Source organism: Sphaerodactylus townsendi, linkage group LG11, assembly GCF_021028975.2.
Source record: "Sphaerodactylus townsendi isolate TG3544 linkage group LG11, MPM_Stown_v2.3, whole genome shotgun sequence".
NCBI classification, from domain to species: Eukaryota; Metazoa; Chordata; class Lepidosauria; order Squamata; family Sphaerodactylidae; genus Sphaerodactylus; species Sphaerodactylus townsendi.
The window spans coordinates 45,805,719-45,830,325 of NC_059435.1; the positions used below are offsets into that span (position 1 = coordinate 45,805,719).

Sequence of the window (24,607 nt, forward strand, 5' to 3'; positions counted from 1 at the left end):
CCAAATTTGAAAGCAGACTTCAAAGCAATCATGTGGACCAGTTTCCAAATGAACAGGATGTGATCTAATATGGTTGATGTAGCAATCCTCCAACAAGCCTTCCTGCAGCCTAAGAAATCTTCCTGCACTTAAGTGGTTTGTCGTCCAGTGCTCCAAGCTGGAGAAAGGCTTGAGCAGTAATGTAGGAGTAGGCTCTACCCTGCTGACTATAGTGTCACAAGAAGTGAAGTTCCTCATAAGTTGCAAGCATACGTAAGTCATATCAGTATAGCAGTGTTTTCTGAAATGACTTTACATAGAAATCCACAAAATGTCTATGTCTAAATGGTAGTGTAAATAATTTTTTTAAATTGTGCAAATATATTAAAAATGAAAAATATTAAATGGTAGGTTTTATGACCATTTTAAATTTCTAACTATTTTAATCTTTTTAGTTTGATTTAAAGTATTTTAGTTTTATTATATTTTTCAACTAAAAGCTGTTTATTTTGTAAAACTGGTGGTTACTGAATTTAGTTTCTCATCAACAACAGATCAATTTCACATATGCAAACTGAGCTTTGAAAGAGGTGGTATTTCAGTATGTAATAGCCCCTCCCCTCCCATTGTTTCAGGCTTTTTATTCATGAAAAATTGTGAATAGCAGTATTCTTTAAAGATTCCCTTAAACATTAGGGAGCTGGTTTGTACTGTGTCATTCAAATGAATAGAAGTTTGTTTTTCACTTTTTTTTAGAAGACGATCAGATTCTTTAAGTGTTAGTTAGCACAAAGTAGCATTTGTAAATAAAAAGGTGTTTTTCCTAAGTTCTGAAAAGCTCATTTTTAAAAGACACTTTGCTGTAACCATGAAAACCTATGTAACCTTGGAGCTTTGTCAAGACCAACTTAAATGGTTCCTGATAAGAAGCCAGTCAGTAGCTATCCATTCAGCTAAGGATGATCTGAGCTCCAGCTGATTGTCCTAGCAGCTGTGTGACTTCATTTCCATTATAAAGGCATACAGCCAAGCCAGCTGGAATCTAGAGAGGCTACTCAATATACATGGCGTGTCAGTTTGTTGGTTTACATATCAGAATTATAAGAGGATCCTGTGGAAAAAAATATTGAAGGGAAAATACTATGTCTATCAAGACTACGTTTCAAAACTCTTGCTGCTATTGTGCCAGATTCACACTATTTTATAAGAATGTTTTTGCTTCTCCTACAATGTAGTAAGTATATTAGCACCTGAAAGGGCTTGGGGGAGTGGTGCAGCCAGGTGGAGGAGGCAGTCAAGCTGGTGGGCAGCTGCTCCGCAGCTCCGTGACAGTGATGCATGGAAGTATGGGCCACTGTGGGGCTGCACTGGCATCCCAATCAGATGCCAGCATGGAGGAGGTGGGCTGGGGCATTCCCGGGGGGAGTTGACATTAGTCAGCTTTCTCCTGGGTTTCAGGGCCAGCAGTTTGGCAGCCCAGCTCTCACATTTATGCCATCCTTTGGGAGGCATAAGTGCTTTAAGCCCCATGGAGGGTTTTCAGGGAGCAGAAGAGGGTGGGGTTTTTTGCATTTTTCACTCCTTGTGCCACTGGAAAGCTCTCCTGCAGTGTGGACGAAGCACTGCAATGTTGCCATATTCCACTGTGGAGGGCTGTGAATTGGGCTGCCCTGTTTCAACCCTTCATTAAATGAAGTTGGGTCAAAATTTGCATTTAGAGTTCAAATATAAATGGACACCATAATCTGTCAGTTGAGATAACCTATTATGTTGCTGAAGAGAATAATATTGCTGTTGCTTCTATAGATTCGGGAGGAAAGATGTGAAGTTTGATAAGATCTGTTGGTGCTTTATTTCATAGAGGTGGCAGACCAGAGTCTTAAATATTTCTCAGTGACCTTTGGAAGCCCTAGTCCTTAATCCTAATTGAGGTACAAACTATGGTCACTCAGCAGTGAGGCCAAGATGTTCTTTGCACATTTAAAGTGGAATTCTAAGCAGAGTTACACCCTTTCAAACCCATTTAACTCATTAGGTTTAGAATGGTATAAAGTCTTTTCCCCTCCCTCCCTTTAAAAGTCACAGCTAACTTATGGCAGCTCCTGGTGGGATTGCAAGGCAAAAGACGTTCAGAAGTGGTTTGACGTTGCCTACATCCATGTCACAACCCTGGTATTCCTTGGAGATCTGATGGGATCATGATTAGAAGAACCTCCTTATTTCATCACAGGACTGAGCCCTGCAGTTCAAATCAGACAACTGGGTTGAACTGTAGGTATTTATGCCTTGTCATCAGTACTTTCCCCTGACAAAAATTCCACAGGTAAGTAACAGATATTGTTTAGCTACTATTGGTAAATATCAAATGCCATACCTGCAGACAAGATTTTATGGAATGCTGAAAAATGGGTCCTGAAAAATCCTGGAAATATTTGAGATAAAACTGGGAATATTTATTTTTCTTCTTCCACCCATTTTTGTATGCCTCCCAGGACTTGATATTGATTTGTCAGTCTGCCTTAAATAAGATTCTGTGAGTTTCAGGAATTTTGATTTTTTTTAAAGTTCATTCTTTGGTGGAGTTGGTTTGTGTTAGGTTTGTGGTATTTTGTGGGGGGGTTTGGGGGTGGACTCTTGCATTTTTACATTCAGATTCTCTATTATACCAATAAAGGCTTATGAATGTATATATATTCTCACATTTTAAATTGGTTAGACCTAGCAATGTCCTGAATTGGATGATCCAGGCTTTCCTGACCTTGTCACATCTCAGAAGCTAAGCTAGGTCAGTCCTACCTAATACTTGGGTGGGATAACAACAAGGAATACCAGGGTCACTATCCAGAAGAAGGCAATGACAAATCACTTCTGTTAGTTTCTGTCCTTGAAACTCTGGTGAGTTGCCATAATTCATCTGCAACATGATGGCACTTTATACACACAGGGTTAGCAAACCTTCTATAATAGTGTTCCTATGGTGAGATCCTTGGGTTTTACATTTTTCATGGGTTTTTTCCCCCTCCATAGGAAACAATAAAGAATGACTGGGAGCATCTTGTTCAACAGAATTGGCCAATAGAATTTGACCCCTTGGTCCACTTGCCTTGAAATTTAGCAGTTATTTAAAGGAGTGCTCCCCTGCTATTTTGGTGCCAGTACCTTCAAACACATCCCCCCAGAAAGATATTCATTGAGAAAAATAAATCAAAGGCAGTGGGATTCAGCAGGTTTGCACCACTTCAGCAGAACCCATTGTTAAAATGGTGCTTGTAAATAACCAATTGTTAAATTATTTAAATCCCACCACCGGAACTGGTTGTTAAATCATTTGAATCCCACCACTGAAAAGGAACAAAAAAGAAAGAAATGCCCCTCTCCCCCAAAAAAACCCCAGATCCAAATGCCATATTGATAGTTGGAAACAAGGAAACTGGGAATTCTGACATTCTCAGGCTTACTGTATCCTGAACTGAAAAAAATACTGTGTTTGTTTTTTGCCACACACCCCCACCTTGTAGACAACATAAATTCCTGTAGTTTTAAACTGGGTTATAGTTCTCAACAGCGATTTTTAATGTTGTGATAATTGTATGGCAATTTTACTTTAACATAAACTATCTTTGTGTTTAAAACATTTAATTTGCATTTCATGTATTTTGTTTCGCTTTGGGGGGTATTTATTGTGATGACAAATAATTTTATTCCTACCATTTTCCTTGTAATAGACATGTCTTTTGAAAATTAAACTGAATTTATTATTCAGAACCGTTGATTGTTGCATTTGTGGAGTATGAATACGAGTTGGATTCCAACTGCTTTTTTATTCAATCTCACCTCATTCTCCTGCTTACTACAGTCCATGTTCCATGTGGTTTTTAGTCACGTAGGTATCATGATACCCAGAATACTCTTTTTGGGGACCCTCTCCATTTTTTTTTCACCAGTGGAAATCTAATTGTATCCAACCCTGTATTTTCACAGCAGGCCATCCAGTGTGTTTAAATTTTTATTAGAAATTAGGCTGCATGAGAAACAATTACATACCACATTGGAAGTTTTGTGCACCAGTGCCAAACAGCCAAGGAATTAATCCACTTTTAAAACCAGAAGAGCAATTCGCCTCCTCCATATTGGAGCCTGTTGTGAACTTACACATGTCCAAAAGATTTTCTTCTACCATGCACCTCTGAAGGTGGCACAAGTACGTGAAACACTACAACTGTATTGCCAATCACAGTAATTTGTGAGTTTGAATTAGATCCTGCAAATAGTTTTAAAGAGAACTGTAGCAGACTGTAATAGATTTTCAAGGTAAATATTTTCAAGGTAAAAGCATGCCTTCTCTGCCCTTATTAGATGCCACTGTCTTTGCCCTGATACCAGTTTTTTCTTGGTAGTTACCGGACTCCAGCTAAGCAGGAATCATGTGGCCAAACTGGTGACAACATTGTACCAAGTTGCTAATCAGATTTGGTCACATTTTGAAACCTTCATTCTGACTCTCTCACAACTGAACCTATGGGTTCTCTTTTCCATTTCAGTTCAGAATAAGCACAAAGATGGCTGTGAATCACCATGGGCTGCAGTTGCCGCTCGGGGTGGGCAAGGCGGAGTTTCTGATTCCGACCCCAGTAAGGGCGGAAGCAGACAGATGGCCATGTCGGGCAGGTCAAGCGCCAACGCACCGGCTGCCTGCTGGCCACATCAGGGAAGGGAAGGGTTAGCCTTAGCCTTTCAAGGGCCAAGCCCTCCTTTGTGCTTAGTGATGTCACCTCATGGAGAAATCTGGTTAGCTAGCTGGTACCATTTCATAGTCATTATTTTCTCCTGTGAGATTTCTAGCATGGATTCATGATCCCTGAAAAAGTTCAAAAGGTGAATAAAAATGTGCCTTTTTGTTCAGGTTTCAAATAAATATGGCTATTTCACTACCCAAACTTCCATCTTATCAAACATGAGATAACGAAACCTGAGAGATTAAGCTTTCCAGAGCCAATAGTGTTCTGCAATCTTTACTGTGTGCTAGACTGTAAAATTTTGCTGTTGGTAATGGTGGTAGACCTCTGAAAGTCAATACTTGGGAGGGTTTATCAGCCCATTAACCAGGTGATGAAACCTCCTCACTCCTAATCTGGCCTGATGAGCCCCATCCCCAGTGCCAAGCATTTTCCTATGTCAATCTGGGCTGGCAAATCTGCTGAGGGCTCCCCTGCTGCGGCAGCCACCTCCCACCCTGCAGTCCTGACTACCTAACCATGTTCTGTTCCGGACTGGTGATCCCACTGTGGAATTGGCAAGCCAGGCCCCTACCCATCCCACTCCTGATCTAGTCTTGTCCAGGCACTGACCCCATTCTGCTCCTTTTGAGCCACCCCCACCACCCCCATGCTGATCTGGGCTGGTAAGCCTGCTCCAAACTTGTAAGTTGCACCAGCCCCCCCCCCAGTACGAACCCCTTTCCTCACTGCCCTACTGGTCTGGTGAGCTTGCTGTGGAATCACCAGCTGTAGCAGACACACACACACCCCTGCCCAGAGCAACCACCTTCCCCAGTGCCATTATGGATTGGCAAGCTCACTGTGAGCTTGATAGCTGAGGTAGCAAACCCACCCCCCTGTGCTGATATAGGCTGGTGAGGCTCCTGGTGGCTTACTAGCTGAGGCAGCCACACACATACACACGCCCTGGCCTGTCCAAGTCACAATTATATCATTTCAGATCCTTGTAAAAAATGAGTTTGATATTCCTGTTATAGTTTTTCCCTAAGGCCCCTTCCACACATACAGAATAATGCACTTTTAATCCACTTTCAATGCACTTTGCAGCTGGATTTTATTGTGCAAAATAGCAAAATCCACTTTCAAACAATTGTGAAAGTAGATTAAAAGTGTATTATCTATATATATAAACGCGAAACACCACTCACTGACTCATGCACAGAACTCAAAAACCACAGAACCGACAATGTTGAAATGTGGCACACCAGTTCATTACATACTCTAGGTGCTCACTAAGAAAGGATTTTTCAAAATATTAAGTTTTACTCGAGTTATTACACATTTACTATTTTCACTGTTCATCTCTGGCCATCTGCACAAACATTCTAAGGGCAAACCAACCGCTCAGTCCACAGACATGCTGCACAAACATTCTAAGGGTGACAGTTAAACACTACCAGCTTCATGTCTTTCACCAAGGTGCACCAAATGCACTCTAACACTGTCCTCCACAACGCATCGAACCTATCCCTTCTGCTGAAACTGCTACAGGGAGAAGAGGAATTAAATGCAGAAAGCGCTTTACACGCTGCATTATAAAAAGACAATTACAGGAAGCTGCTGCAAAATATGTGAAAACAAACCCGTCAGTCCACAGACAGGCTGTGAGGAAATATGCTGCATGTCATCCCAAAGTTCACAAACAGGCTGCAAAGAAGTATGCTGAATGTCACCCCAACGTTAACAGACAGGCTGTGAAAAAGTACTCCTCCACCCACCCTCATGTTAACAACACCGCTACAGCCAAATACTAACAACATACCTTACAAACCACACTATCACCTTGGACTATTAAACATTTGTCAGGTTTTGTATATGGACATCAGATGTATTACTGTGGAGACAAGTTTACTGCTCTCGGCCTCCAATCACCCTGTGCTTGGTGTCGTGCTCTGAAGTGGCGGGATGAGTCCCCAGGAATGTGCTGCAGTGGCAGTACAGTCCAGCTCCCTGCCCTTCAACCCTACCCTGAACCTCTTCACAGCCTTCTCACTCACCAGCATCCAATGGCAGAACATTTCCTTTCTGCATCCCGAAAATACAACGGCTGCTTCCACATGACGTCTTTTGGAGCCCACAAAGTGAAAGAGAGCAATAACACATTGCATTATAAAAAGACAACTACAGGAAGCTGCTGCAAAATATGTGAAGCCCATCAGTCCACAGACAGGCTGTGAGTAAATATGCTGCATGTCACCCCAAAGTTCACAAGCGGGCTGTAAAGAAGTATGTTTAATGTCACCCCAAAATTCATAGAGAGCCTGTGATGAAGTATGCGTAGTGAAGCATGGGTGCCCTGCTAGTTCTGTATGTGCGGAAGGGGCCTAAGAGAGTCTGTCTCTGGTGCAATCATCGTATTGAATATAATGCTAACTGATGACTTTACTATGTAAATTGCTAAATAAGAATATCATAGGGCTATACAACCTGCATAGACCATTAATCCAACTTACATTGTTAGCATCCTTGTAGCCGAACACACCCACTCACTCATCAAATTGTATTAAATTAATTAAATATCTCTGCATGGTTTGTTGGACTTTAAATGTTGGTAGGTAAGTTACTCCTCTTCAACCGAATCATATTAGAAAAAAAACACTATGGCTCTCGGAGATGATAATAAGCAGACTATTTAATTGTGAGAGTTGAAGTTAAAATGCTGATTCAGTAGATGGAAAATACATTTAAGTTAAATATTAATTTATATGTCTTCAATAATGGGTACCTAGGCTATTTAAGGAAGTAATTATGCCACAGTGTAGTCAACAAGAGTATTGATTAGAATTTAATTCACTACAAGAAGACTCCAATCATTCTTAACAGAAGTTTTTTTCCTTCCTCTTTAACAGTACACTGAAGCTTGTCCTAATTTTTTTTTTTGGTGGTCAATTTAGTAACAAGTTTGCAATTAATCATTTGCTGATTGCAATGAATGGTCTGTCAATAATACGCAGCTCACACTGCTAAAAGGGTTATACAGTGCTTTATTGTTTTCCTTTTGTCTTGGGAACACTTTGTCTAGCTATGTTTCCTAGAATGGATTTTGAATAGATGTTTTGAAGTAATGCATGCCAGCTTTAAAGAGACACCATGGACTGATTCGGCATATTAATCAACATAAGCACTAACTTTCTTTTGGCATTTCAGTATTTGGACATCTGTACACTTCTAATACGTGAAGTTGGACACTCTGGCATTAATGAAGAGTTTCATTATCTTAAATGTCATAACATTTGTTTGAATTACTCTGTGTAGGTTTCAAATGCTGCAAATGTAATCTTGAATTGCTCAACAGATTTCATGATTCTTTCAAAAATACATAAATGGAAGCTTGCTAAAAATCCCATCAATAAGTTTCAGTCTGTGCAACAATAACTCAATTAACATGAAAGATAGTATACCTTGATTTCTAAATGGACATTTACCCTCCACTAATGGCATTTGCTTCAGAGGTAGAAAACTAACACTGGTTTGGATCCAGTCAGTTTCCACTATTTAAGGAGGTGTTGTGCTTGGGATCTTGGAAGCTGAATGCACAAAAAACCACGTAGAATAGGCACTGTAATGTTTGGGGGAATTGGCTAAGATTGAGCAGAAAAGCTGGCTGGATTTTTCTTTTCTTTTAGATAATAAATAGATGAAAAATGCATTTTTCTTTAATCTCTGCTTTTGCATACATTAATGAAAGTCATACTACCCCTTTCCATGATGACTCTTGGGTAAAAAAAAAAGTAACCTGACTTTTACATCATGGCAAGATTCTTTTATTCTATTTAGGATCATTTACAACCTCTCAGAAAGATATTTCAAAACGAACTGGAAAATCTGTTTGCCTATTTACAAGCCTGAGCCATAGTTACATGGTTAATTTCCTATTGAACTGATGATCTGAGAAATGGTTTATATTTCACTGAATCTGTCTGGATCCTTTTCTTCCAGAATCATAGAGCATCTTGAGGTATAGTGGCTAGAGTGTTAGGGTAAGAACTGGGAGACTCAGGCGCATTCCCTGTGGGCCAAAAACAGTGGTGTGAAATCGGTGTAAACCCTTTTACACCCTTTTAAACCATTTTACACCATTTTCGCACTGTTTTCACACCACTGTTTTTGGCCCATGCGGAATCTGCCTCAGGTTCAAATTCTCTGCCATGGAAGTTTTCTGGGCTAGCTTGCGCCAGTCACATTCTTTCAGCCTAACCTACCCAGGGTTGTTGTAAAGAAGCAGTGGAGGAGAGGGGGATGATGTAAGTCACTCTGGCCCTGCTTTGGAAATGAAATCAAGATATAAATTAATAAATAGCAGAAGATTGTGATTGTTTGAAAGCACTGCACTTAAAAATTGGACATTGTGATCTGCAGCTGATATTTGACAATTGGTCTTGGCCACACGGATTCAACCACTTCCTCAAGAAAATTGTCCAGTAGCTGTCCACTGGAAAAAAAAAGTTACTTTGTTTCAGGACTTTTAAAAAAAATTGTTCAGAATTCCTCAGCCCAATGAAAGGCAAGTCCAAACACTTTCAGATTCATGCCTGGGTTTATATATACCCTTTCCCCTCCTCCAGACACACATTTCATTTTCCTTGTTTCACATCTACCATGTAGTAGGGTTTTACAGACTCCCCGTCTTTCAAGTGCCACAATAGAAGCTTCCAGGTATGCTCAGAAACCTCTATCTGTTGCCAAGAGAGCTTTACTCTTCCCAGTTTTCCCTGGTGTAATTTCCCCTCCTCAGAATCTCAAATTCCCCTTTCAAAACCTCCCAGTTCCAAAATTCAGTGCAGTTGCTGGTCTGAGTTATGCCTGCTAATTTTGTACAATAGTAGATTTGCTTAACAAGATATGATTATGGTTCATCCTAATATTTGTGTACAAAGACATCCATGCTACCATGTGAATGAAAAATCTGGGGCCTGATCAGGGGCCAGAGAAATACACATTAAGGGATATTTGTTTCCCTCAGTTCTGCTTCTGAATGCTGATAATAATAATAATCAGAGAGTTGATGTGAGGATTTTAATGAAAGATTTAGATTGCAAAGCAATTTGAGCACTAAAATTGCTACATACATTATTAACAAACAACCTTGAGATCTAAATTTTAGATCCATATTCCACAAATTGTGTATATTTATAGGCCTGGCCTGTCACATAACAACAATAACATTGTGTTAAGAGTATATGTCTATTATAAATTATTTGTGCTTATAGCGTTCCACTTTGTTATCATAATTGAAACTCTACATGGCTATTAATATTATATAGCACTTTGAGCATGTAAAGTGGTTTACATAACTTATTTCATTAATCGTTGCAACAGGATTGGTGATGTGATGGAGAAAATTAATTACTTACTGCTTAAAGCTATCCAATCTGCATGGTCAAGTGGAAAGTACTTGCAGATACCTGAAAACAGAGGTTTAGAAAATTGGAATCCTGACTTAGGAGTACAAGTTCTCTTTTCTTCCCTCTCTCTGAGGAAAATTCACCCTGTCACAAATGTCTCTTGCCCCAGTGTAAGAAGCATGTACGCTGGCACAGAGGCACTTATGCCAGTTCTGGGGAGTGGCATAGCAGCATGATACTCAGGCATCAGCACCACTGTAGAGCTAGAGCTCTTCTGTTGCAGGTGCCCATGCTCACACTGAAGATGGCATTTCTGGGGGTGGGGTGGCTTTAATCAGCTTCCTGAGCCCTTTCAATCCAGGAATACCCCCATTTAAGTCCTTGCAAGCAAAAAGGTACATGCAGCCCTTGGAGCTGCATAGAATAATTCCACGAAGGTAGGGGGGTTATATTAGCTTCCCAGCTGCAAAACAGCAAGCCTCTTTGAAGGTGCTGAAGCTGTGCCATCCTTACCTGTGATGCAATTACCTCCTTAGGATTGTACTGTCAGTGTTAACCATAATATCCTGGCATTATTCATATTACCATTAATCTGCTTTCATGTGTCTATTACTTACAATCAGCCCCACTAAGTCTGCTGACTGTTTTCCCATCTGTGAGGTATTTGCACTCCCTTGGCTGAAGGAGAGGGGCCTGGAACTGTTTCTGCTGCTTGAATCTCCTCCTGAGAAGTCAGCTCCTGATGTACAGTTTCCATGGGCTCTGTGTCTTGTTCAGCATCTCCAAGAGCTGCCCCTCAGCTGGCTGCCCCTCAGCAAGTGCTTACCGCACTGAAGTTGAGCAGGTCTCTGAGCTCCTTGTTGGTCCCAATGGCAGCCATCTGTTGCTGCTGCAGGTTAATGGCAGACATCGAGGAATGTGGCCTGAGGTGGATGGGGAGGGAGGCAAGAAGGATGCATTACCCATACAGAGGACCACAACAAAGGGAGTCGCCTGCCCAGGCTGCCCCGCCTATCCTGCAGCCCCCCTTAAGCCCACTCTTCAGCTGGATCAATAATGCTCTCAGATTATTATTTTAAAGTATCACTATTGATCCCATCTGTTTATTCCAAGCAATTCCATAATGCTATTTATTAAGATCAGTGGTCAGAATATTTTGTAAAGTAGATAAGATTTGTCTAATGATGATCAGAAACAAAAAATGTCTTCCAAATCTTTTAAGTTTCTCAAACTGAGTTTTAAACTGCTAATATAAAAAAATTATTCATTTCAAAATACTAGGCGGTATTAATGAATAGTGAACTTTACCATGTGGGTGCTTTTTAAAAATGAATATAGCATGTGTAACACCTTGCCCTTCATTTGTACTGAACATTGATTCTTTTCCCCAAATATATCTTCCTAGTGGGAAAATTCCGGTCTCTTCTTATCACCTTAAATATAAAGATGTCTTAATGGCTTTGTTCAAATAATTTGAAGAATGTCATTGTTCTGTTTCCTTGGATATGAAACAATGACAACTTTATTATATAAAAAGAACTGTAGGACAACATTCCTAAGAACTATCTATAAAAATGAATTCCATGTGCTCTGCTATTGTTAGGGACCCTTTTTATCCAAATCTAGCCAGTGACTTACTCTTTAATGAATAGAAAAAATTGTGAAATAAGTGAGTAGCTTAGAAAGACAGGGTCTGGCCAAGTATTAACCTCCATAAAAAGCCTATGATCTAAGAATACTTCTCTAATTTGGGAATCTAAAGATGGAGACTGATAACAGCTTTGCAACAAAATTTCATATTTTGTGATTCTCTAAAGTAATATATTTATTTTAAAATATTTTCTTCCAGGATGCTTCAATTGCTCACAGATTTCACATCATGCGAGAAAAACACCCAGAGAAATTCAACAGCAGGTGAGAGTTCATATACTACATATACCTTTTATAGCTCAAGTCAACCAGTACGTATGCAATGACCAAGTGTGTTATGATTTATTGTGTCTTTATTATGAAAATAGAATGCTACCAGTAGCAATAGCATCAGTGGCCATCTTATATTAAAATGCGCGAGGCTAGGAGTCCTATTTCATTTCCATTTTGTTCCTTATTTTTGTGGAACAGATCTTTGCATGTGGGAAGGGGTCATGGTTTAGTGGTAGAGCTTCTGCTTTCAATGCAGATCATCCTAGGTTCAGCTTCAATCATCTTCAGTTAATAAGATCAAATATTTGTTGATGTGAAAGACCTCCACATGAGACCCTTAAAGCTGCAGAGGAGGCAATAGTGACTTCAGTAAACTAATGATTTGATACAGAATGAGGCGACTTACAGCCCAGTCTAGAGAGGGGACCCCAAATCCACCTATGGGGGTGGTGCAGGGCTGTACTGAGGGATTTTCCCTCTCCTGCACACCTGCTGCCTTTGCCAGTGTAGCAGGGGCATTCCAGTGGCATGACAGGGAGGAGAGCCAACATTATTTGACTTCCACCCGACCTTTGCCAGCTGGAACGCCAGTGCCAGGAACCTGGGTTTACACCACCTTTTCAGTGGTGTAAGCCCATAGAGCCCAATGGAAGGCTTTTTGCGGCAGGGAGACTATTTTTGTTTTTCACCTCCCCATGCCACCAAGAAGCCCTCCTGCAGGCAGCGGAGCAGCACTGCAGCAGCTCTGTGTCCCACCACCAGGGCTGCTCATGTGTTCTGGATTGGGCTGCTCATGTGTTCACAGAGATCAACTTGTTTCCAATGTGTTTCCCCAGAAAAATGGATTAGACATTTATTTCTTGTTTACTTCTAATAATACTCCTTTTTGCATGTATACCTGCGTGGTATGTGACAAATTTGACAGGGATGGGCTTGCAAATTTGCCAGAATTAAATTAATCTAAAATAAAATGAGAGTCACACACTCTCAGCCTAACTTACCTCACAGTGTTACTGTGAGGATAAAATGGAGAGAATTATATAAGCCTCAAGATGAATGCAACTCTCAAGATGAATGCAACAGTAATACTAGAACTAAGGGGCACCAATGATGTTGGTCGGCAATAGTTTCAGGCCACTCAAAAATAAATCCTTTACTCAGCAAGTTAACTTGATGCAGCAAAGGCCATGAGTGTAGATGGCTTTAAAAGGGAGTTAAACAGATTGAATGGACGATAGGTTCATCAGTGTCTACTAACCATGATAACTAAAGGGAACTTACATATAAAAAGGCAGCTACCTCTGAATACCATTGCTAGGAAGCAACATCAAGGAAAGGTCTTGGCCATTAGTTCCTTAAGTCGGCCCTCCAGGACAACTGATTGATGGTTACATGATGCAATATACTGGACTAGATGTTCTATTGGTTTGGTTTAGCACTGTGTTCTGATGTTTGCCTCACGTTCTTGCAAAACAAAACAAAAATGATGGTCAGTGTGAGGCATGACATGAGACATAACTCAAAAACGTACAGATATACAGATAGCCATTAGGATTTTTTCTCTTAAATATACTCTTTAAAATATGCAAGAATAAATTTAGGGAATCTTCCTGTAATAAAATAATTCCATTCATTCTGGTTGTAGTGATCAACAGTACTCACTGGTATACAAGTTTAGCTTTTTAATTTTTTTTACATTATTTTTTTTGTACTTCAAAATCTTTTCTAACACACACACAAATAAAAATTCACCAAGTTACCAAGTACTTGATTCATAAGGACTCCCAGTTTCTTCTGCACTGAATAATTATTAGCCCTAAAAACAATGTTTTTACATTTAAATAAAATTAAATTTTTAGCATCATTACTAATTAAAAGTCTCACTTTTCTCTATTGGTTCTTATTTTAACAGTCCTTAAGCTTTAGCGTTTTTATAACCATGCTTTTCTTTTCTGGAATTCTCCACTCCCATATAATGAGAATGTATATGTGTGCACTTAGTTTTCCAAAGATTTTGAAAAAATAGTTCACATGAAATGCAAAGGAGAAACACAAAGACCATGTGCAAAGTTATGTTTTGCAGATTTTACAAATTTCCCCTGTGTTTTCCAATGGAAAGAAGCCTATATTTGTAAAACAGCATTTGGTTGATCTTACTTTCGATGAGTATGAAAGAGGCTCCTGTCAGCACACAAGTATGTGAATGGAAGCAAAACATAAGGATTCACAGCTGCAGCTGTCTAATAAGTGTTCTGCAGTGTCTAATGGCAAAGTGTCAGCTCAGGGATCTTCAAATACCACATAGCGCATCATCATCGCTATCATGCTGGTCTTGAGAGTCAAGCATTTCTGTGCCAGAATGATTTATTATTTAGAATAGTTTCTACTTCTGCTGTGTTCTTATTTTATATCTGATTTGCATTGGGGGGGTGGGGAAGGAACCTGGAACAATATATCCAGATTTTTTATTCAGTATGGTTCCAACATTTTTAAAAGGATGGAGTGTAGGCCTAAAAACACACTGGATCTATTATTGTCTGTGTTCTATTTCGCTGCCTTCTAGAAGGAGGCAGTGATCAAACTATTCCTGGGAAAGCCCTGTTTAAATTAAGATCCAGCAAATTACAGATCAATCCAGTTTTCAGTGCAAGCTCTCAGTGGTGACCCATATGCAGCATTACTGGGGAAAATCAGATTATCTAGATGCTTATAATTCTGCATCTAATTTCAGTTTGGAACTGGGCTTAATTTGGTCACCCTATTTGATTACCTCCACTCATTAGTAGGAGCACATCCCTGCTTGTCAGTATTCTCAACCACAGAATCCTTCTTATTCATGTGGTTGGGAGTATGAAATTTGATGGTTCTATGTCTGCCTGATTGGCAGGGTCCAGAAGTTGATATAGAAACATATCCACACTATCCCATAGCATATGGTCTGTGGGATGCAACAGATTTCCATCCCATTTATTAAATTGTTGGAGGGCACCAGGATATTTTGAAGTACTGTGCTTTCAATATTCATATGATATCTAGCTCTGTCTCTCCTCTAATTGATGCTATGAATGATTGTCTATAATCAGAAATAGATTCTATGAGGACTAATAAATTGAAACTGAATCAAGAGAAGATTAAGGTTTTGATACCAGGTAGACATAGAAAAAGTATAATATCAGGATTTACCCAGTCTCATTCCTACCTTTGGAAGTTCTAGAACAATTTACATAGAAAAGTAGTTGGAAACTACAGTCAGCCCAAAATACTTGTTAGGGTCTGTTATTCTGATCATCAATGAGACTCAAGAAGGTTTCAAGAGCTTTATTGGAACCGTGTCAGCCCAGGGCTCAGATAGCCGAAACTAAAGTTTGGCTCTCTGGCCTCTGGATACGTTACAGAATGGTATGTAAGTTACAGAATGGTTCAACCCATAATCCCCCCCACCCTTGTATTCCCATAATATCAGCATTATAAAGGACGGTGGGAACAGAAGCATTGTTCAGGACAGACAGTTCGGAGGAAGGCAGATAAGAGTGAATGTTTAAGCTCTACTGACTAGTTACACGTAAGCAGGGGGAGGCCTCCTTTGCCTCAGGCGATGATAATGGTTAGGCCATCTGTGGCCTTGGTGCGGACATGCAAGCTGCCAGGCCCAAAATGGTGCAGGCCTGACAATACTGCAGCAGGAGTTCAATTTGAATATTAATTACTGGGAACTCAGCTTCATCGATTATCAAATCAGTGGAAACTGGTATTGTTTCAAATCAGTAGAAACTGGAATGGTTCATTTTCATCTGTGCTTGTCAAGTGCTCTACATTTTCAAGTGATAGAGATAGCTGTTATGGGCGGCATCTTTTCATTGGTAGCTCCCAGTTAACAATGTGCCTCTTAGGAGGGATTGTGTGTCATCTTCCTTATTTTGCGAGAGGCAAGGTAAGACTTTCTTTGTTAGGCAAGCCTTTTATGTTAGTTTTATTTGATGTTTGCTATTATCTGATTTTGCTGGGTTTTTAAAATATTTTAATACTTCAGTGTCTCCAGCAGTTATTGAATATGCAATTTTACTAGACTTTAAGGGGTTTTTTAAATGATTATATGATTTCAGGAAGAAAGGGGACATCATCATCATCATCATCATCATCACCTTTTATTGGCATAGGAAATATACATATGAATTCACAGTTATTAAAAAGAAAATAATATATATATTATGGCTTAAAATCAAGATGCATGCTAAAAAGCGCACCCGGTTTGGACCGGGGCGCCCGTTGCGGCAGGGGAGGATGGAGCATCTGCTCACTTCCCTGTTCGGCCAAGAACGGTGGTCATGTGACGGTTCCACCATCACATGACAGGGGAGCCGGGAGGCTATAAAAGCCTGTGCCTGGCTCTGCTTGGCCTCTTCGCAAGGCCAGGGGCAAACAGAACCACCCACCCTCCCTAGGGTTATTAGGGGTTGTTGCATGTTTTGTTTTACTTATTTGTTGCAGTCTGGGCGGTTTTTTTGGGCATAGGGGCACATCCTTTATTGGAGAGGCAGGCTTGCAGGCCAGACCTGCCGCAGCGTGCCCGAGGAGGCACTCAATAAAGAGGTCTGACAGGGGTGAGTGGAGGGCTTGATTTGGCACAGGCCTGGAGGTCTTGTTTCGGGCTCGCTACCCCCGGCAGGAGGGGGTGTCACAAATGGATATGCATCCAAGTGGCACCCAGTAACCTCCTGTCCCGGTCCCCATGGGGGACGGTGCCGGGCCAGCGGTTTGCTGCCCGAAGGGCCAGGAGGTGTCAGCTTTGGGGCTGGCCGTGGCCAGGTTCAGAGGTTCGCTGCCTGGTAGCCAGGATGTGTCCCGTATGCTTGCCCAGCTTCCAACTGTTATTATTGTTGCTGTTATTGTTAATGTTAATAAACCGGGCTGCGGCCATTTCATTTCCAAAGAAATAAATATTTCTCTGTGGTTATTGGGTAAAGTGTAATCCGCACATATGCATGCAAATACAATATTTGGCTAATTTAGCTGTCTTTAAAATGGGCTTGCTGGGCCTAAACTAAAAATTTCGCTACATCTAGAGACCTTGACGTACAGAGATTGCAGAGCAAAAAGTAGGTCTTATCCTTATCGGAAAGAAAAGGACATTTCCGGATATGAGGATCTTTGTAAAGGTTTCTAAGTGTGGAGTAAAAAACACAGTTCAGGAGGATATGTTCCACTGTCTCGATAGCCTTTTGCGAACAAGGGCAAATTCTCCAGTGATAAGAGATCTGTAGATATCTGCCGCTTAAATATGCCGAGGGGAGTGCGTTCAAGTTGTCAAGCATAAAGGTTCGCCTAAGGTTAGGTGAAAATGAATGTGTTATGTATAATGGAGGACCTTTATTCCAAGGCAGTGAAGTAAAGCCCAGAGGTAGAATATCCTTCAAATAGTATGGGGAAAGAGTTTGGGTTTCACTATCTGTTATTCTTTGAGTGAGACAGTTGGCTAAGAAAGCGGACATATAAATATCATTTGAAAAGCAATTGTGTAATTGAAGAAACAAAGAGGTAATTTGGGGTGAAATGGGAATGTATTGTGCGATCTCGCCAGATTGCATTTAAATTTGTTTCTTGGTATCTACACTGTTTAGCCAATATAGATTATGCATTTTGTAGAACTGCTCAGTTGTATTTTCTGAGATTTTCTTCTTTATCATTATTATTGGTAATAACCAATAAATACTCTTTAATATGCCCCATCCAACTCCTCCAGGTGTGATTCTAATCTAATGTGGTTCTATGATTTTGAAGAGCATGTGGGTGTACTAGAGACATGTTTGAGTTTCCTGAAGCACAGCTGAGGCTGTAGTTGAGAGGATGTATGGTTCATAGAGAACATGCTACTTATAATCTAGCACTTTCTGTATTGCACCATATCGTATAATAAATGTGTATTTAATAGTTGTAAAACTCTAAAAACCTTGTGCCAAGAATTATGCTATATCAAGGATGCAGCTCAGGTCTTGCTTCCACAACCAAGGGCACTCTAAGTCCCTCTAAAGACAAATGGCAGGGCCTATCGAACACTTAGCAAATGCTGAATTTCTAGACTGTAATGGTGAAGCTGGTTTATTAGGGTTCGGCTGCATATTTTCAGCAGTTGGCAATTATAATTTATAAAAAGCTCAGCTAATCATATGGTTTCAGCTCAGATTTCATATCACAATAAATCATATGCCATTAATAACTTCTGCTAGCCTGCTCACCTTGGAATTCATCTATATTTTAAAGAACCTGATGCTTTAACATTATCTTAAGGAAATTAATTGCAAAAATATATAGTTCTAGCCCTTATGCCCTCTGTAGATACTGAGAAGGAATTGGGGGTGGGGTGGGGAGTAAGATCCTAAAGAACATTTATTTCAAAAGGGCATTCAGAATATTTGTCAAAAATATTTCTGTGAAATTAGGTTACAGTTCTTAACATTAGTATGCTTGCCCATTTATAATCTCATCAGTTTCTTGGATAAAACTGCTACATTTTAAAGAGATGTTTCCCTTCCACTAAATGAGGCAAAATCCTGTGTGCTCTTTACAGAGAGAGCAGAATACACAAAATTTGTTACCTTCCACAAATGCTACCAAAGGAGTATTTGTATTGTGAACTGTTCTCAACCTGAAACACCCCACAGATTTTTGAAGCACAAATTCATCCTTCCAATTCAGAAAGCTTGTGGGCTGAATAAGCCCTGGCAAGGCAAACTTAAGTGCATTTACTTGGAAATAACTTCAATTTCAACAGAACTAATATCTGAGTACAGGATCAGAAAATACACCTTTGTCTGTACACATTATTGACTGCCGTGGTTTTGTTGACTTGGTGTTAGATATTTTTGTCAGTCATATTTGTACTTTGTGTTTTGTGCCAATGTCAGCACATTTAATGTCTACAGAAAAAGGCACTTCACAACACGGATTACTTCAAGCCCAAAATAAATATATACACAATTAAGGAATAGATTTGAGATCTTTCTTCACTTTAAAAAGGGAAGATGGGAAGACAAATGATGAGCCTATAGAAAACTGTTCTGCTGCCACCCCTTCTGCCTAATACTGGATCTGCTTGAAGACAGGTCATCTTTGCAGCTAATCTTCTGAAACACAATATACTCTTAAATAAGGCATATGGATTCTAGACCTCGCTAGGCAGCATTGGGATTAATACTTTTGCTTTAGAATGTAGGACTGATCTACTCTGTGATGATTCTCATAGTGCACACTCCATCCATACATTTTCAGTTAACATTCATCCAGCATGTTGCATACTGCATAGCAGGATACAACAAATGGTAGCTGAATTATGTTTTCTTCTCTCACTGAGCATTTGTTTGCTTTCATGAAAGTATCCATAGAGACTAAAATGGATTATCATTCTTATTCCATGACTAGAATGGGGCAGGGGGAACCATACTAACTTTCTGTTTCACCCGAACCAAATTTGTTATGTTTATAGACACTGCTAGTTGTTTAGATAGATAATGTTCAATCTTTTCAAAACAACTGTGGTAGATGTCTTTGATACTAACACCAAAGATCACATTTAGAAAACTTGTTAAGCAAATGCAAGAGAATTGAAAATGGCTTATATGTATATACAAAATGGCTTATACATATATACTTACATCAGGCATCTATGCATTCATAGCAATTCATTAGTATAGAGAATTTAAATACTTGTCTATTCCAAAAGTTGTTTAGGATGCAGTTCCAGACTAATCTCTGTTGTTTACTTTTACTTTTAAGAGTTACTTATGAAACGTTAGTGATAACAGAACTTAAAAATATAGCTGTAATCTATTGCTGCTTTGGGGGAATAATGATACTTCTTAATCTCTAGAATGGAGCCAAATTATTGTGTCGGTGATTGCCTTTGAGTGACCCTTAAATAATAGATGTCAACTTGACAGGCCTTTGCTGTCAGCAAAGAGGAATCATAATATGTACCACTGACTGACAAATCCGGAGGCTCCTCGGTGTGTTAAGTATATTTTCTTGCTCCGATGAAAAATTGCCAAACACACCCTATACAAGGACAAACTGTTGATTCATATGCTATAGGCCAATATCAATAAAATGTAATTTTCTCCATGATGATATCAGGCCGGCAACGTATTTTGATTACTTGGGTAGTTGTGAGTAGTTCAGTGGGTGTGTCCCCTACCACCAGCTGAGGTGGATGCTAAAGTGTGAGCTGTATGTTCTGTTATAAATGTAACTAATGCCACTTAGCTTTCTTTTTTTTAGAAATTGTATTTCATAATATGGTAATACAGAAAGCTATCACTGCTGTCTAATTAATTTCTAATTAGTGTTGGCTATATCAACAAGTTGTGATATGATGTCACCCTGTGGGTCAGAAACTATCTTTACTTTTGTATCTACATCTCTGGTTAAGTCAGCGCTTTCAAAGAGTAAACCTTCACATGGAAGAAATAACCTGTCCAAAGGGAAAATGAAGAGCTTGGAAAAATCTGTTAGTGATACTGAGAACTTACTCATACCAGCAACTGTGATTATATCAGGAACTTAAAGAAAGGGGGGGGGGGGGGGAAGCATCAGTAGTAAAGATCATTTATATTTGTTACACAAAGGGCATTGGTTCACCATAACTGTGGGTGCTGGATCGAAGGTGTGTGTGTTGGGTGTGTGTTTGTATAATAAACAAAGAACAAGAAGAACATTTTGTTGGGTACACCCGTATACAGTGGCAACTGTTGTTTAGCACTCAGTTTGCATCGAGAAGTCCAAATGTTATTGTCCCACTTGATTTCTTCCAGTTCTTTCTTTGTTCCAGGATGGTCTGGTGAAGTGGCAACTAGAGGTGTGCACCACTTTTTTGTGTATTTTTTGGATTTTGGTTTAATAGACCTGGAAATTTTTGAAAAATCCAAAAACATCTAAATTCTCATACCAGTATACCAGCAGAGGGAGTGAGGGGAGAGGGGATTCACTCCCTTCATTGTTTTTTTTTTAAATGATGGTGGGGCCAAAGTAGTCCAAAGAATGCCAAAAAAATTACCATTATTCAGGATCTGCTTTTTGGTTCTCTTAAATTGCTGCCATTCTGAGGAGTTTTTACAGAACCCTTGTGGTGACCACTGAAAAGAGCAGCCACAAACACTTGTTGTGTGTGGTGCCACTAACCACATCCAGTTTTAATCCAGTCTTCTAGTGCAGCCTGAACTGGACCAACCTGATTGTGACCATACTCAGGCTCCTTCCACATGGGCCAATAAAAGTGGCTTGGGGTGAGATAAAACCTGTCTTGGGCGGGAACTTCACACAGGTCCCCAATACATACAAAGTCTCTGCTGTTGGTGGGTGGAGTTAGGAGAAGCAGCAAGTTATGTTTGTACTTTGGAGTTTTCACGTGCATGCAAAATATTGATGCTTCACAAATAGAAGACCCAGTAGAGATTATTACTTGCACAAAAGAGGACGGAAGTACAGTTACTCTCTTTGCACCAAGGTTTTTGAGGGTCTGACTATTACCTACTAAATTGTATCTCATAGGCCAATTATGCACAAGGCATTTGCTGTTCAGTGGGGGAAAACGTGCGTCACCCCAAATTGCCTGTACGAACATATTTTGTCAAGCCCCACTTCCATTTTCTATTCTCCCTGCAGCAAGCAATGCCACTTCTAGCATGAATTTAATTTTGCTTTTCAGTCAGTGGGCAAATTTGCCAACTCCTTTCCACTTCTCTAAGTGCTTGTATCGATGCATTGACTCTTTCTGACTCAATTCCATCTCCCTCACTCTGTTTCTGCTCTCCCTGATGATCGAGGGTGGGGGGAGCATTTTTAAAACTTTCTTTCAAACAAGCTTCTGTTTTAAAAGAAAGCCTCTGTCTTGCAGCAGCAGCAGCAGAGAGAGAGAGAGAGAGAGAGAGTAGCAGAAGGGAAGAGAAGAGAATATCAGCGAGATCTTTCCCATTAAGGCTGTTGGTGGGTGGAGTTAGGAGAAGCAGCAAAAGGAGAGGGTTGACTTTAGGAAACAGCTGCATGACAGGCACTGGACTGTCTTCTCATGTGTAAACATAAAAACCTGAGGAGATCCCTCTGCAAGCCCACTGCTTAGAGAAGAGTCCTACCATAAATAAGCATTTCTTGCTTAATGGGCCATCTGAAGAAGTTTATTTTAATTTCCACAACTCTCTCTTTTGGAATAATTTCATTGTTTTCTTTGTGTGTGTCATTTTTCTCACCCTTCTAAGAAACAGCATTCCCTATAAAACCCCACCCCCCACCCCCCACCCCAATTTCATATTTAGGCTGAGAGAATGTGACTTGTCCAAGATTACCTGGTAGAACTCAATTATTTTGAGTCCTAGTCAGAAGCTTCAGCCTTTGCACATTTGTTCAATTTTTTGCAACAATTTTTTACGAAGATTTACTGTTCTTACTTATAGACACTTCTATAGAAACAAAAATATATTTTCTAATTTGTCAGTATTTCTGCATTTCTTCTCCCCTTAACGTTAACCATACAGAGTTGGAGGCAGTTAAGACACATTGTTTTTAAATGTCTGTGTACTACATTATAAAAATCATTTTTCAGTTCCTGCTTGTATGAAAATTAATTTGAATTGCTTATGTTGTTTCAGAGCATGTATCACTTCTATGCAAATGAAAACTTTGTTTTGGCCTTGATCATAGTTTGCATTTTTAGAAGTAGCATCATTCAGTCATATTGTTTTTCATGCTTTTGCATTAGGTTGCTCACACAACTAAACATATTTGCATCTCATTCTTCAAAGTGGGAAGCTCCACTCAAAGGGAATGGTATTTGTACTACAGATTGCAGGCTCTCAGTGTAAACCCCACTTCTTCAAACAGCTATAGTGGCATTTAAAATGGCTTAATCCCATGGAAGAGCCTATTGCAACTTTAATTTTTGCCTCAGACAGGTTGTTTTGCAACAGCTTGAGCAATGTTTATCCCTGACAAATGGAAAAGTTTTGTACAGCACTGTAGCCTTTAAATACATCCACATCCACCCTGCTGGTAAACCTTTGGATTTTGGTAGACTTGCATTTAAATAGTATAATCAAATGGCAGTCACTAGACTGTTGTCATCTACTGTAGCAGTCTTATGATTTTTTGCTTTCCCACTTTTTATCAACATTTGAAAATCATTCTGAGTTCTGTATAGAGTTTACACTAACATCAGTTTATTGCAACATTAGTGCAGGAAAATTCTATGAACACTTTTCTGGGAGTAAATCTTGTTGAATAAAATGGTACTTATTTAAGAGTAAACCTACTTAAAGTTGCTTGCCATATTGTTAATCACAAGACCTTTGAACTGGTTGCCAAGGCATTTTGTCAGGAGTCATAAGAATTATAATCTGAAAAGCTAATTCAGATGTTACAGTCTTTACTTTGAGACCACTGCAAGGTTCCACATGCAGGTAAGTCTGCCAAATTCAACTAATCATGTGGACATTGGCTGAGGGCCATGCCTATAAGTCAACCAGTAATACATGTCCCAATTTAGGCAGTGATTCTGTCAACCTAATGATTTTCATTAAAACTACAACAAAAACTCCCACAAAATTAGCAAACTAACACCAAAATGATCCAATTACCAGAAATCTTTGAAATCTTTGTAAAATTCAATTTCTAAAACAAAACCTCAAACAGATACAAACAAATCCACTTAACTTTTATCTCCCCAACTTATTTCAAGAATTGAAGACCTTTAATGTGCTTTAAAACATCTTAACACTATATTGGCAGCCAAAATATCTGCAATATCTCTACTGGGCACTAGGTGTCACTGTACAAAGGTCACCTACAAAGAGCAGTGTATATTTTCCAGAACCACTCCTGTTTGTCTCTTTCATGGAATTGCAATTGCATCAAAGACTCTTCTTTTCTGGCGTTGCTCTGGCAATTTGCCAACCCAACAGACCATCGGATCAGATTTCTTATACAGCTGCCAAGCAGCAATCACTCTCCAATTTCTCCAATTCAGCAATTCATCCTTAGGTTAGTCCTTTTTAACATTCATTTATATTTTAATTTTTCCTCAACTCCCATACCTTTTAGAGAAATCTTCAGTTCTTTCTGGCATTATCTGCAGGGTGTTTAGGGCTTCTCTTCAGAATCTCTTTTTTCTTCTTCACTTCAATAATGAGGGGTAGTGAAGCTTGGATGTAATCTCCCCTAAACAGGGAGGGGCAAGTAACTTCAGATGGGAATGATGGCAATGTCGCTATGCTCCAACATCTCCACCCTGGTTGAACCACACACAGTTTGAGTTTCCATGTAGTTTCTTCCAGGGGAGATTGTTGTAGGAGCAAGTATGGCATTTCCCTGCAATCTCGTTAATATGGAAATACATGTGGCTGTTGTTAAAGCCACAGACTGGAGCTTTGGGTCTCAGAACAAATCTAAGTGCAGCCATCCTCTGCCATTTCACACACAGGAAGTCCTGTCAACCTAACAATTTTAAAATAAGGTTTCATCCTTGACGTCAAAGCTGCCAAGTCACAAATAAGAAAGCCTGTTTTGTCGACCTAATAATTTTCCAAATAGGCTTTCTTATTT

General features: G+C 39.7%; 1 protein-coding gene across 1 annotated transcript in view; it reads left to right on the top strand.

The window, feature by feature from the left end:
- Positions 1-24,607, top strand: part of DGKB (diacylglycerol kinase beta) — a 234,611-nt gene that overhangs the window by 161,513 nt on the left and 48,491 nt on the right. The window contains exon 19 of the mRNA XM_048510484.1: positions 11,952-12,016. Within this exon, the coding sequence (XP_048366441.1) occupies positions 11,952-12,016 (65 nt within the window). The remainder of the gene's footprint in view (positions 1-11,951; positions 12,017-24,607) is intronic.